Source organism: Lethenteron reissneri, chromosome 4 (assembly GCF_015708825.2).
Source record: "Lethenteron reissneri isolate LAM-NWPU_2019-01 chromosome 4, ASM1570882v1, whole genome shotgun sequence".
In the NCBI taxonomy this organism is placed as follows: domain Eukaryota; kingdom Metazoa; phylum Chordata; class Hyperoartia; order Petromyzontiformes; family Petromyzontidae; genus Lethenteron; species Lethenteron reissneri.
Genome location: NC_083782.1, coordinates 3,970,376 through 3,984,743, shown reverse-complemented (window position 1 = coordinate 3,984,743; position 14,368 = coordinate 3,970,376). Strand labels below are relative to the sequence as shown.

Here is a 14,368-nt window from a genome sequence, read left to right as displayed (position 1 = left end):
TACCTATTAGGTTTAAAATAATTGCCAATCAAGTTCCAGATATTAATGATCCACGTGAAAAATTGTCCGTTGAGTTCAGAATAATGTATGATCTGATCTTTTAACGGAATCATTCGTCCTATAAATTACCCGTTTCTTTATAAAAAATTCCATTAATTTATATAGAGGCTAATCAAGTTCCATGCACGAACCGTCATGTTTAAAAAAAAGTAACATTGTTTTCGATTTAAAGCTTTCGTGACTGCAGGGATTCATCTTCTTGGTTTTTTCGGTAAAGTCACGTAGAATGTGACTTTACCGAAAGAACCAAGAAGATGAACATTGTTTTGTTCAGAATATGCAGTACCTTCACATTTCAGAATAATGCTGGTCACTTCACCCGCCTGGAGAGCTTCAGAGCCTCAAGACTCATTTCCAGGAGAGTGCTGCTACGTTGCGATGTCTGGCCATGAATGCCATGATATTGTCAGGTCGGCTTCTCGTTGTAGGAAACCAGAGAAAGCCCACCACGGCATAGCAGGGGGTGATACTCAGCACCGCCGGTGGCGAGGGGTGGGGGGACAGGGGGGTGAGGGCCACCTTGCAACCCCCACGCCCCCATCTTCAACACCTGGCAAAGCCCTGGTGGTCGCTCACATACAAAGTCACACATCGGCTCAGTCAAGCGGGGGCATATTGCAGTTCGTCAAGATCCCTCGCTGAGGTATCGAGAATTTTGTCACGAGGGTCCCGCCCAGTTTTCGCCCTAGGGGAGGGGGCCATGATTGCTCTGTGTTCGATAGTTTTTCATACCGAGGGGATGATTTTGTTTTTCGAATTTGGCCAATAATGTACCGCGACGCAGGCACGCTCATGGCCCAACTCTCGCCAATGACGTCACGGGAATCTATCAACGGCCGCCGTGCAGTATTAACCAGGGCGGCCGCTGGCTTCTAATTCGTGAACCTCTCCGCAAGGCCACTGTGTGCCCTACGCGGCACACATGTCATTTAAATTTGTAAACTAAAACTATTTCAAACGTCTTTTATTTTTTTGACCAACTAAGGCCAACAATTGATAACTCAACGAAGTGGTTCACAAAGTGGAAATGTAAAGCAGCCAAATACTCTAAATGCGTGATAGTGATTCTAAATGTGGAGGGGGGGGGGGGGGGGGGGGAACCGCAGGAGCCGGAGAAAAATCGACGCGACCACGGGGAGAACGTCCAAACTCCAAATATACAGCAGCAGGCGTCAGGGTCGGGATCGAACCCACGACATCCTGTATACCAGGCGAGGGAGTTAACATCGATCCACCGTGGCGCACATTCACATAGCAACGTACACATTACAAATGCAATTACGTTTGTTGAAATGTAAATTGGCGCCAGAATTGCGAGATGTTAACTCAACTCGCCCGGTATCCAGCACCTCGTGGGTTCGATCCCGACCATGGTAATTGCTGTAAAACAAAAAGCAAAGTAGTTTTTTTTGTAATTTACGTTTTGCCCCACGTCTCCGCGCGAGCAGGTGGTGTTTGCACTCAATCAGTCGCTGTTGCAGCACGAGAGCGTGCGGGGCCTGTGGGAAGCGCGGGGAGGAGTGGGGGGCCCCTGGGAGGAGCCCCCCACTCCGAGCACGGAGCAGCTCATCCAGCACTACAACTGCGGTGACCTCACGGCCTTCGTGTTCGGGCAAAACGCCTCGCAGGTACAGAGATACACACACGCACACGCACGCGCACTAAAGACAAAGAGCCCCCGTATAGCCTTGAACACCACACTGTTGGGGCAAGTGCTGTTAGCGAGCACTTCTGAAGGCCGGCACGGCACACGAGGGGGTGGGTGGCCAGCACCACGCCCGACCGCCTTTGTCTCCCCAGTGGCGATGTTTACACACCGCACCAGGTGCTAATTTGAGGCTGAGTCGACCTTGGGGAGGCCCAGGACCGGTTCAGATAATCGTCACCGGTGTTGGCTGTGAGCGGCAACCGCTACACCACCGCTTCTCACACACGACGCGTGCGCGTGTGTGTGTGTGACAACTACATACACACACGTACACACACGTACACACAGACGCAGATACGCATTTAAACACACTCCATTATCAATACCCCGCCATTCGCCACAAAGTGACGGTGACGTCACCACGGCGCCTGTGCCAGGCCAGGTGCACTTTGAGGCCACCACGTGAAGTGTCGAAGGCTCGCTGCTGACAGGAAGGCCACGGGACAGACCCAGCATGTGCCATGGGTTGGCTGACTCAGATGACCGCTAGATGCACCAGCAGCTGTACCCCCCCTACTGTGCCAACTCGTTGCATTTGCAGCACGCACGCCCATCGAGAGATGAAAGCCGGTGACAATCGGATGACTTTGCCGGTTATGAAGCGTGCTTTTCACAGCCAGGGCTCGAACCCAGGCTCCCTCGGCTGCGTTGGCTCGGTTGCTCCAACGCGGACCATCACGAGCCCTCCGAACCAATAGGGCGTGTCCCTCCTCCCCCCTCCTCGACTTGGCTCGTATTCAGACTCGCACACCGCTGGGAGTAACATTTTTGAGCCACCTTTGGGGGCCTTGTTATTGTTTCGCTTTGGGTGTTTTATTGCTCGGGCCTCCGAAGTGCCTCGCCGCGGCTCTCAGGCGCACGCGGTCGAGACGCGCCGTGGACGTGGGATGATGGTCGCGATCCTGCGAGCAGATGCGATGGTCGGTGCAGGCGATGGATGGGGGGGGGGGGGGGGGTCAGGAAATCCAGTGGTTTTATATGAAGTGAGCTTTGAGCCAAGTGGATGATGGTGGGATCTCGGGCACCTGAGTTCGATTCCAGGCCACGGTTTACGGCAGCGGCGAGCGGTATCTGAACCGGTTATTCGTCGCCCTTGTTCGTCGATCTGGCGTTGACCAGCGTGGGGAAGTATGGTCAAGCACCCCCTCTCTCCCCGCCCCTCCCCACTGCTGTTATGGTACGGAGAGGCCTTTATCCAGAAGTTGCTTCACATTCGGCTCATCATTCTTTTTATCCACATGTTTGTTTTTTACTCGGGATAGTTTAAAGTTTATTTTGTTTGAGCAGGCGGTGAGAATGTAGGAGGCCTCATTTGCAAGAGTCACTTAAGTCACTGAAACGACAAAAGACAAAAACGAACCAATTGAAACACAGTAATGAAGCAAAGAAAAACAAAATTAGAACAAAAATGAAAACAAACACTCGCAGCGACCCACTTGCTGTGCTGCCATCACCTGCCGCGTCAGGCGCCACGGTGGTGAGATGTTGTGAGATGTGGTGAGATGTTGTGAGATGTGGTGAGATGTTGTGAGATGTGGTGAGATGTTGTGAGATGTTGTGAGATGTGGTGATATGTTGTGAGATGTTGTGAGATGTGGTGAGATGTTGTGAGATGTGGTTAGATGTGGTGAGATGTTGTGAGATGTGGTGAGATGTGGTGAGATGTTGTGAGATGTGGTGAGATGTTGTGAGATGTTGTGAGATGTGGTGAGATGTTGTGAGATGTGGTGAGATGTGGTGAGATGTGGTGAGATGTTGGAAATGTGGTGAGATGTGGTGAGATGTGGTGAGATGTTGTGAGATGTGGTGAGATGTGGTGAGATGTTGTGAGATGTGGTGAGATGTTGTGAGATGTGGTGAGATGTTGTGAGATGTTGTGAGATGTGGTGAGATGTGGTGACATGTTGTGAGATGTGGTGAGATGTTGTGAGATGTGGTGAGATGTTGTGAGATGTGGTGAGATGTGGTGAGATGTTGTGAGATGTTGTGAGATGTGGTGAGATGTGGTGACATGTTGTGAGATGTGGTGAGATGTGGTGAGATGTGGTGAGATGTTGTGAGATGTGGTGAGATGTTGTGAGATGTTGTGAGATGTGGTGAGATGTGGTGAGATGTTGTGAGATGTGGTGAGATGTTGTGAGATGTGGTGAGATGTGGTGAGATGTTGTGAGATGTTGTGAGATGTTGTGAGATGTGGTGAGATGTTGTGAGATGTGGTGAGATGTTGTGAGATGTTGTGAGATGTTGTGAGATGTGGTGAGATGTTGTGAGATGTGGTGAGATGTGGTGAGATGTGGTGAGATGTGGTGAGATGTTGTGAGATGTTGTGAGATGTGGTGAGATGTTGTGAGATGTGGTGAGGTGTGGTGAGATGTTGTGAGATGTGGTGAGATGTGGTGAGATGTGGTGAGATGTTGTGAGATGTGGTGAGATGTGGTGAGATGTTGACTCCCTCGCCTGGTGTGCAGGAGGTCGTGGGGGTACAGGTGGCAGGGGGTTGAGAGACAGGGGGCGGGGGGTGGGGGACAGGGGGTGGGGGGTGGGGGACAGGGGGTGTGGGGACAGGGGGGTGGGAGGACAGGGGGTTAGGGGTGGGGGACAGGGGGGGTGTGTGGGGGCTTCCACAGGCTTGGGCCCAGATATCCACAAGAGATGCCCCCCCCCCGGGGTGAGTTGGCTGGGGCAAGCCGCGCGCTGCGCAGTGCCGTGTTTGTTTGGGACTCTGTCCTGGCGCCGACGCAGCACAAGCAAACATCGCAGGGAGACAGACGGGCGGTGGGCGACGGGGTGACGGGAAGATGTAAAACACACATGACGTTCACACGCAGTAGCGTGTGTGCGATGCTGCGTGTGTCTGTGTCCACTGGGCAGTTGGAGGCAGTCGCCGTCCAACAACACCGAGCGGAGCCCCGCGGGCGGCTAAAACACGACGAGTGGGCACAGTGGGGGGGTCACGGCCGGTCCATCTGCCGGTCATCTCAGTCATTCAAGCCATGGCACCTGGGTCCATCCCGTGACCTCCTGCCAGGGAGCCTTGCACACGTCACGTGGCCTCAAAGTGCACAGGTGCCTTGGTGACGTCACCTTCATTTAGTGGCGAATTGTCGGTGTTGTTTTTGTCGTTGTGTGTGTGTGTAAGGGTGGTGGGGCGGTGGCGTAGTGGTTCGGGCACTGCGCTACGAACCCGGCTAACATCGTTCGATTCCCGCTCGCAGTCAAATACAGCGGCGAATGTTTGGTGTGTAAACGTCAGAACTGGGGGAGACAAAGGCGGCCGGGAGTGGTGTTGGCCACCCATCCCTCGTGTGCCAAGCCAGCCTTCATTGGTGCTGGCTAGCAGCACTTGCCCCAATGGTCCGTTGAAGGTTACAAGGGGGATCTTTGCTTTTGTATTTGTACGCCTGTGTGTCAATGAGGAGCGGTGGCGCAGTGGTCAGCGCACCGCGCTACGAACCCGCCCACCTGAATCTGATTCCCGTTCACGGCGCAGCATCGGCGACGAAAATCTGAACCGATCCTCTTGGTCAACTCAGCCTTAAGACGGGTACAAGGTGTGGCGTGAGAAAAGAACAACCTCCCCGCGTTGTGCGTGTTGATGCGGGTGAGCAGTGAGCACGCCGATTCCCGATATATGGAACCGGTCCTGGGGCCTCCTCTAGGTTAACTCAACCGTACAAATTAATCACACCTTGTGCGGTGTGCTAACATCGACAACATGGGGACATGAACGCAGCAGGCATGGTGCCTGCCCCAAACAGCTTCCCGATCTTAAATTTCGATTTAAAGCTTTCGTGACTGCAGGGATTCATCTTCTTGGTTATTTCGGTAAAGTCACGTAGAAGGGAAATAATAAAATAATACAAATTAAACATGATAAAATAATTCTCACGACGTTTCGGCCACAACGCAAGCATTCAAACGCTGTCTTTCTGACAGACCTGTTTGTTCACCTGAGGACGGCTGCTTGCGTTGTGGCCGAAACGTCGTGAGAATGATTTTATCATGTTTAATTTGTATTATTTTATTATTTCCCTTCTACGTGACTTTACCGAAAGAACCAAGAAGAGGACCTTCCAGATCCTCTGTTGCGGCCTTCACAGGTGATCGCTGACAGCACTTACCCGACCAGCGTGCGTGGGCTCCAGGGGGTGTTCTGTCTTTCCTTTGGATGCGTGTGTGGAGTGGCCATCGTTCCATTTTTGCCGGAGCATTCTCTGAATGGTCAATTATATGTCTGTGACTGGCATATGTACTCGTCTAATCCAGTGTTTATCGAGTCCATTAGTTTTCTAGTCCAGTGGTTCTCTAATTCAGTGGTTCTATAGTCCAGTGGTTCTCTAGTTTAAAAGTGAAGTTAGTTAAACTACCCTGATTAAACCACCCTAACCCTAAAATCTAAATGCCACCCCCTAACAAAGAACCTCATCGCTGCGTTATATATATTAACGTCGACATGAATCACTTTGCATGAGTGGGGTATTTACGGAGAGAAAGTGAATGCGTCTTGTCACCGGGGGTTGGGTGGTTGAGGCGGGCTGGCGTGGTCCCTGCAAATGTTTGCATCGGCTGAGTGGTGGCCTGGGCCAAACAAAGGTTAAGAACCACCGCTCCAGACCACGTGTTGTGCTGCCGATTCGCGGTCCAATCCCAAGCACGCGCGTCTCTCTCCAAGACGATTTGCGAACTATTCAGTTTTTTGTAAACATTTAAAAATGTTGAGAATAGTTTTTTCCTCTTTTATCTGGCAACTAAACAGGTGTTAAGTTGTTAAAACACCCAACTGAAACCTTTTTACAAGGAATCATGTCTGCATTAACCACAATACTTGTGGTCAGAATGCAACCAAAAAATATACTCTGATAATATATGCATTAAATTTCGATTTAAAGCTTTCGTGACTGCAGGGATTCATATTCTTGGTTCTTTCGGTAAAGTCACGTAGAAGGGAAATAATAAAATAATAAAAATATAAAACAATACAATTCTCACGACGTTTCGATTGCAACACAAGCAATCATCATCAGGTGTGATGAGATAATTTAATAGTTTTATTTATTATTATTTTATTATTTCCCTTCTACGTGACTTTACCGAAAGAACAAAGAATACAATATATGCATTGTGTTTAAAACCGATTGGTCCACACCAGAGACAGCTTTCTTTTGAGCCTCGTCTCAATCGGTGTTAGACCAGAAGACGCCAAAAGGCGTACAACTTAACACCTGTTTTGTTGACATTTAAAAATGTTATTTTTTGTATCAGGTAAGGCCCTACTAAGCTATATGGTGGCTCTTTTTTCAGAAGCGGGGGATTATTGTGTCCGTCCGTCGTCCATCCAAAAATGGGAGGGGTGGAGCTGGGTGGAGAGGGGAGAGTGGGGTGGGGCTGGGTGAGGAGGGGCTGGTCACCCCGTGGTGCCCTTATAAAACTAAACGTTTAACCTACTCATGCCGGCTTGTGCCCGCCCTCACAGTCGGCCATATTTGCGGAATACACCACGCCGCCGTTGACCCTGGCCATTGGCCGAGAACCCAACGTTCCTACCAGCTCCCTCCGCAGGAATGTGTTAACTGCGGTGTAGCACGTTTTATCCTTTCTCTCAGTCCGTCCATTGGTCCGTTCTTTCATCTCTCCATCCCTCCTTCTTATCTTTTCCTTCATCCATTCGTTGAACCGGTTATCCGTACGTCTCTCTTATGTTTTTTTTTCCGAGCGCTTGTCCCACGAAGTGGGGTGGGGGTCCTTTTTGGGGAGCGGCGGTGCAGCGGTTAGTGCGCGGCGCTACGAACCCTTAGACCCCAGTTCGATTCCCCCTTTGCGGCCAACACCAGTGACGATTATCTGAACTAGTCCTGGTCCTCCCCTAAGTGGACTCAGCCTCTAAATGAGCACCTGGTTTGGTGTCTAAAGACAACCGCGTGTGGCGTTGGCCGCCCTTTTCCTGACTTACCTTTCCTACCCTTTACAACTCCGATCGTGTTCTTGTATTTTTGTTTGTTGCCGTGACTTTCTGAGCCACCCCAACTGGACATCCGTGGAAAATAAGCTTCACAGACCGTCGGATTTCTCCACGATAAATAGACAACTCCGACTCTGATGTACTGCGTCGCATGTCTCGATCCCAAGTACTTGAACTCTTGTGCTGGACGCCAATCGGTGCGTCGTATCTGTCCATCCATAAATCCGTCCAGCTATTCACCTGGCTCCCGTCCCGTCCACACACCCAATCGCCTGTTCCATCTGCCTGCGTCTTCCTGTTCATCTCTTGCCGTGAGATTTATCTCCTGTCACGAATGGCGAGCGGGTTAGTGATGGGTTTTCACGCATTGCGCGCCGTTTATTAAATCCATGCACAAAGTATGTTCGAACACATTTTTCACGTTAACACATAAACGCTTGTATATGTGCCCTGTGTGTGTATGACGCGCGTGTGTGTGTGTGAGGAGCGGCGGTGCAGCGGTTAGCGCACAGCGATAAAAACCTGGCGACCTCGGTTCGATTCCCAACATCTTTGGGCAGTGATGTCTCAAACAGAACCTTCGCCCCCCTAAGGTCTGAGTAGTTTGTGCAGCGTGTAAACAGCGGCACTGGGGATATACAGGTGGTCAGGTACGGGCCTACTGACAACGCGAACAGCACTTGCCCCTACGGTCTACGCAACTTTTCGCGGGGATGTCTCGTGTCTTGTGCGTGTATGTGCGCGTGTGTGCGTGTGTGTGTGCGTGTATTTGCGTGTATGTGCGTGTGTGCGCGTGTGTGCGCGTGTGTGTGCGTGTGTGTGCGTGTATGTGCGTGTGTGTGCGTGTGTGTGCGCGTATGTGCGTGTGTGTGCGTGTATGTGCGTGTGTGTGCGTGTGTGTGCGTGTATGCGCGTGTGTGTGCGTGTGTGTGCGTGTATGTGCGTGTGTGTGCGTGTGTGTGCGTGCGTGTGTGTGCGTGTATGTGCGTGTGTGTGCGTGTGTGCGCGTGTGTGTGCGTGTGTGTGCGTGTATGTGCGTGTGTGTGCGTGCGTGTACGTGCGTGTGTGTGCGTGTGTGTGCGTGTGTGCGCGTGTGTGTGTGTGCGTGTGTGCGCGTGTACGTGCGTGCGTTTATGTGCGTGTATGTGCGTGCGTGTGCGTGTATGTGTGCGTGTATGTGCGTGTGCGTGCGTGCGTGTATGTGCGTGTATGTGTGTGTGTGTGCGCGTGTGTGTGCGTGTGTGTGTGTGCGTGCGTGTGTGTGTGCGTGCGTGTATGTGTGTGCGTGCGTGTGCGTTCTTGGGAGTGGTTCACGCACTGCGCTACGAATCCCGACTTCTCCCGGGTTCGACTCCCGTCCCAGGTGAACTACGCGATCTTTCCTTAGGTTGACTCGGCCGAAAATGATTGCACGGTTGGATGTTCATGGACAACATTAGCAAGTTGGGGGGGGACAAAGGGCACCGTGGCATCTCTGCCATTTGGCACGCACCATCACGCCCCCCCCCCAACCCTTAATAGGTGCTCGCAAACAGCACGCGGTTGCCAGCGCGCCAGCGGCCGGCGAGCAAGGCTAACGTCAGTGGGTGGATGTGTCCGTGGGAGTGCCGGCGTGCTGTGTATCATTACAGCAGCGTTACGACGCGGCGAATTCCATTGCTGTGTAGCATCACGGGGGGGGGGGGGGGGGTGATCTCTGTATCAGGCAGGGGGCCGCCCCAAGGTCAACTTGGCGTCCAATAAAATTAGTACCTTTCTCGAGTCGAGTGGAACTAAACTATGACAAACTAGCAACAAAACTGACACCTTTTTTTTTACAAGGAGTCATGTTTGCATAGACCACAATACCTGCAGTCATAATGCAAATAAAAAACATAACTCTGATAATGTATTCACTGTCCTTATCAGAGTTATGTTTTTTTGCATTATGACTGCAGGTATTGTGGTCTATGCAAACATGACTCCTTGTAAAAAAGGTGTCAGTTTTGTTGCCAGATAGAAGGGTAAAAAAACAATTATCATATTTTTACTGGCAAATGAGGTACCAATGGTGTAAATGCTTACCCCGAGCTCTCATGCTTTGGTGGTGCATTGTCTGAGTTGTGCGCCTTTTGGCGTCATCTGGTCCAACACCAATGGAGACTAGGCTCTAAGGAAAGCTGTCTCGGGTGTGGACCAATCAACTTCAAGGACAGTGCATACATTATCAGAGTTATGCTTTTTGTTTGCATTATGACTGCAGGTATTGTGGTCTATGCAAACATGACTCCTTGTAAAAAAAGTTGTCAGTTTTGTTGCCAGATAATAGGGTAAAAAAACAATTATCATATTTTTCACTGGCAAATGAGGTTCCAATGGTATGACAACCTAAACCCTTTAAAAAAAATATATATTGTTACCAGGGTAAGTCCCACTGAGCTCCACAGCTCGTTTTCTCAGAAGCAGCGACCTGGGCTGCCACACGTGACAGAGCCCCTCTCGAGTGTTCACAGCAGCCGCGTGCTCCGAACGCGTGACGTAGATCGTGAATGTTGACGGGCTCAGCCCGGTGGCCAATCACAGCACGACGACAAACCGATGACGTCAGGCAGCAGGGTGGTGGTGGTGGCGCAGTGGAAATGGGGCCGTCCATAAATGACGTCACGCACCTGGGGGGGGGGGGGTCAGACATTTGTGACGATGTGTGACGAGGGGGGGGGGGGGGGTTAGAAATGTGACGTCACATCAAAATGCGCAACTTTAAATCAATATAGACAACACGTTCTACTTAATTAAATTGACTTTTTAATAAATGTTTTCTCCTACAACATCAGAGTGCAGCGCCACATTAAATACGCATTACAATGACAATAGTTTAAAGCGATTTGAAGCATGTTTTATTTTTTTTGGGGGGGGGGTGGGGGCAGAGCTTTGTGACGTCATATTTGAGGGGGGGGGTCTGACTTTTTGTGACGTCGTGTGACGAAGGGGAGGGGGGGGGGTCAAAAATCGTCAAAAATCGCGTGACGTCATTTATGGACGGTCCCAATGCTTGTGCATCACACAGCAAGAAGCGTCGGGGTTTTGGTACCACACTCAGGCGCTGTTCTGTGCGCGGTTTGTGTGTTCTTCCAACTCATCTGCATAGGGATTTTTTCCCGCATTCTCCACGTTTATTTTTTCTTCACCCTTAAATAAAAAAACCGAACGGAGTATAAACTCGCATTGGCCAAACATCTCAATGTAAAAGCAGCGTATCAATTGGGATGACGCACGTGGAGGAACAACATCGCTCCGGATTGACGTAACTTGGCAGGAGCCGGCAAGAAAACGGCGTTTTCAGCCTTTCCTGGGTAAATAAACTAACTAATTATATAATTATTATTATTATCACTTTTGAATGGATAAGCACCCTAACCTGCTCTCCTCCATAATGCAGGTTTTTTGGGGGTTAGATCGTGTAAATATATAAATGTGTCGTTAAACCCGCCACCACCCGACACAGCCAACTAGTAAGGGTTGTCACGTAAACAGACGTGGCCAATTCGTCACTAGTACAGCACTAGTGTGTAGTGTAGTGTATAGAAGTGTAGTGTATAATGTAGTGTATAGTGTAGTGTATAATAGTGTAGTGTATAATGTATTGCCGCCAGTGTAGTGTATAGTAGTGTAGTGTATAATGTAGTGTATAGTAGTGTAGTGTATAATGTAGTGTATAGTGTAGTGTATAGTAGTGTAGTGTATAATGTAGTGTATAGTGTAGTGTGTACTAGTGTAGTGTATAATGTAGTGTACAGTGTAGTGTATACTAGTGTAGTGTATAATGTAGTGTGTAGTGTATAGTGTAGTATACTATTACAGCACACCGGTGTGTTGGAGAGCCAAGCCACAACATTTACAATCTGAGTACGACGTTTCGTCAGAAATTGCAACCAGCTTCATTAGGCGACAGCTTGTATTATAGATGATAAACTGCTCTCCTCTGCCGTGTTTATTTAATAACTTGAGTCCCGGTTCCACGCGCGGTGCACGCAACTCGGCTGCGCCTCCCAGCCGGGTCCCTTCCCGACAGACGTCTCACATCGGGGTCGGCGCGACTTGTCGGGCGAGACTCCTCGTTGAAGGGAGCGCGCAAAGAAGGTCGAATGACGTTGACTTGTAACGCGGAGAGAGAGAGAGAGAGAGAGCGAGAGAGAGAGAGACTTTTGACCTTTAAACAACTTTTATTGCCGCCAGCAGTCACGGCACTGGAGGCGATTCTGATACGAAATACACAAAGTCACCAGCAACACAAATAACAAACGCTATAAATCCACGCGCAACACAAAATAAAAGTCACGTGGTGGTGATGGTGGTCATCGCGCACGCCACGCCGACGAGCGAGCGTTTCAGAAGATGAACACGAGGGTGCCGTCCACGCTGGTACAGAGAGGGGCTTGTCCGGCCCCCCCCCCCCAACGTTCGAAGAAGACGTGCACATCACCGCCATGTGTGTGGTACATGGCGTGCTCCAGCCAGAGCCGCTCCTTGAGCAGGCCCCTGAACACTGAAAAAGCACAGAGCAGCCGTCAGTGTCACCTTGCAGCATCTTTTTCTCGTTCAGAGCACAGACGAAGTTGGTCGGTGTACAGAACGAGGAGAGAGCGAGAGAGACTCGGAGGCACGACGAGGGTACGACAGACGAGCAGCAAGGCAGCATCAACATGCAGCGAGCCGGTGCCAACAATTCCTCAAGTTCTGCTGTCCCCTATATATACTTTCGGATGTTCTCATCAAACACACAACCGGTGTGCTGAAGTGGTCACTAATTGCCACGTTTTGTTTTAGGTGCTCGCTAACAGAAATTGATATAACCCAACCACACACATGCACACACACACACACACCTTGGAAGCTTGCATCACCGGCCTACATTGCTCACAAGTTATTGTTTGCGAGTTTGTAAGTGAACCCAGTGATCTCAGTTAAATTCCCGGCCACGGCTAACATCGGCGGCGAGTGATATGCCAACCGGTCCTGCCCGCCCCCAAATCATCGACCCGCACTGACCAGCGTGAAGAGGTATTGCAAAACAACCACCATCGCCCGGCGGGTTAGCATGGAGAGTCCGTCCTCATCCAGCAGTGGAGTAACTCAGAGACAATTAATAACGACGGCAATGGTGATCATCACGTGCCATTCGAGGCTGCCAAAGTGGAGGTGTTAGTGGTGGGCGCACTGAACTTGCGATCCGGAGGGTCGCCGATTCGATTCAACCTCCCCACGGCACGGAAGTTGGGGGTAGTTTTTTTTTTCATCCCACAGCCTCTGTACACCCCAGCGGTGTAAAACATGTTTCACCAGGTCGCGTGCGATGCAGTAAAGTGTGGGTGCTGCTGACTTTTTCAAAGGTTGTCTGGCCAGCGTGGTAGAAGTGGGGCTAAAAATACCATCGGGTGTTTAGGGGCAATGGATCTTCACTCGGGGTGCAAGCACGCCCTGCGGGTGCGAGATGCCCTCCCTGGGGGTGCGAGACGTGGCCAGATCTTTTTAGAAGGTAAATAATCGAAGACACAAATTAAGCACGGGCACGAAAGTACGACTACTTTGAGAATAGGGGTTTCCCCCTTTTTTTCTGGCAACAAAACTGAAACCTTTTAACAAGGAATCATGTCTGCATTAACCACAATACTTGTGGTCAGAATGCAAACAAAAACACTGATAATATATGCATTGTCTGTTAAACTGATTGGTCCACACCATCTTTTGAGCCTCGTCTCAAACGGTGTTAGACCAGAGGACGCCAAAAGGCGTACAGCACAAAGACAATGTACTATCAGAGTAATGAGAGCTCGGGGTGAGCAGCTACAAGGAATCCTGTCTGCATTAGAGTATGTTTTTTATTTGCATTCTGACCACAGGTATTGTGGTTAATGTAGACATGATTACTTGTTAAAAGGTTTCAGTTTTGTTGCCAGAAAAAAAGGGGAAAACTCTATTCTCATATTTTGGTACTGGCAAAGGAGGTCCCATGATACAACTACTTTGTTTCATCAAACCCTATGTATTAATTAACATTACATTTTATAACGATTGAGAACCAAAGGGGTGCAAGGCTGCAGTATAAGTTAAGAACCACTGGTCTTGGGGCTCTCTAAAGCTCTCTCTTACGTGTTCCCTACCACGGGCACCGCATTAGCCTGCATTTGCAAGGCTGCACCTTTATAGACCATCAAAGACAAATATCCCCATATTATAGCCTTAACGGACTGTTGGGTCAAGTGCTGTTAGCGAGCACCTATGAAGGCCGGCACGGCACACGAGGGGGCGGGTGGCCCACTCCACGCTCGGCCGCCTTTGTCTCCCTAGCGGCGATGTTTACACACCGCACCAGCTACTCATTTGAGGCTAAATCGACCTAGGGGAGGAGGCCCCTGACCTTTTCAGAAAATCGTCCCCCCGGTATTGGCCGTGAGCGGGAATCGAACCCGGGTCACGGGGTTCCTTCGCGCAGCGTAGCGCTAACCGCCGCACCACCGCCCCCCACATATACACCACCGTTACATAGATGCCATGTACATCGCTGCCTTGAAAAATGGATAAACACTTCATTGCCCCGTCTCGCACTCAATCTGTCATAATCCGCAGCACAGGTGTTTGTAATGAATCGGTGGTGGAGGGGG

At 50.3% G+C, this 14,368-nt stretch overlaps 1 protein-coding gene across 3 annotated transcripts in view; it reads left to right on the top strand.

Moving 5' to 3' along the window:
- The window catches only part of LOC133349248 (metalloprotease TIKI1-like), a 94,120-nt gene that overhangs the window by 29,382 nt on the left and 50,370 nt on the right, over nt 1-14,368 (top strand). For all 3 annotated transcript variants that reach the window (XM_061562587.1, XM_061562604.1, XM_061562596.1), the window contains one exon: nt 1,509-1,688. In XM_061562587.1, coding sequence (XP_061418571.1) covers nt 1,509-1,688 — 180 coding nt within the window. The remainder of the gene's footprint in view (nt 1-1,508; nt 1,689-14,368) is intronic.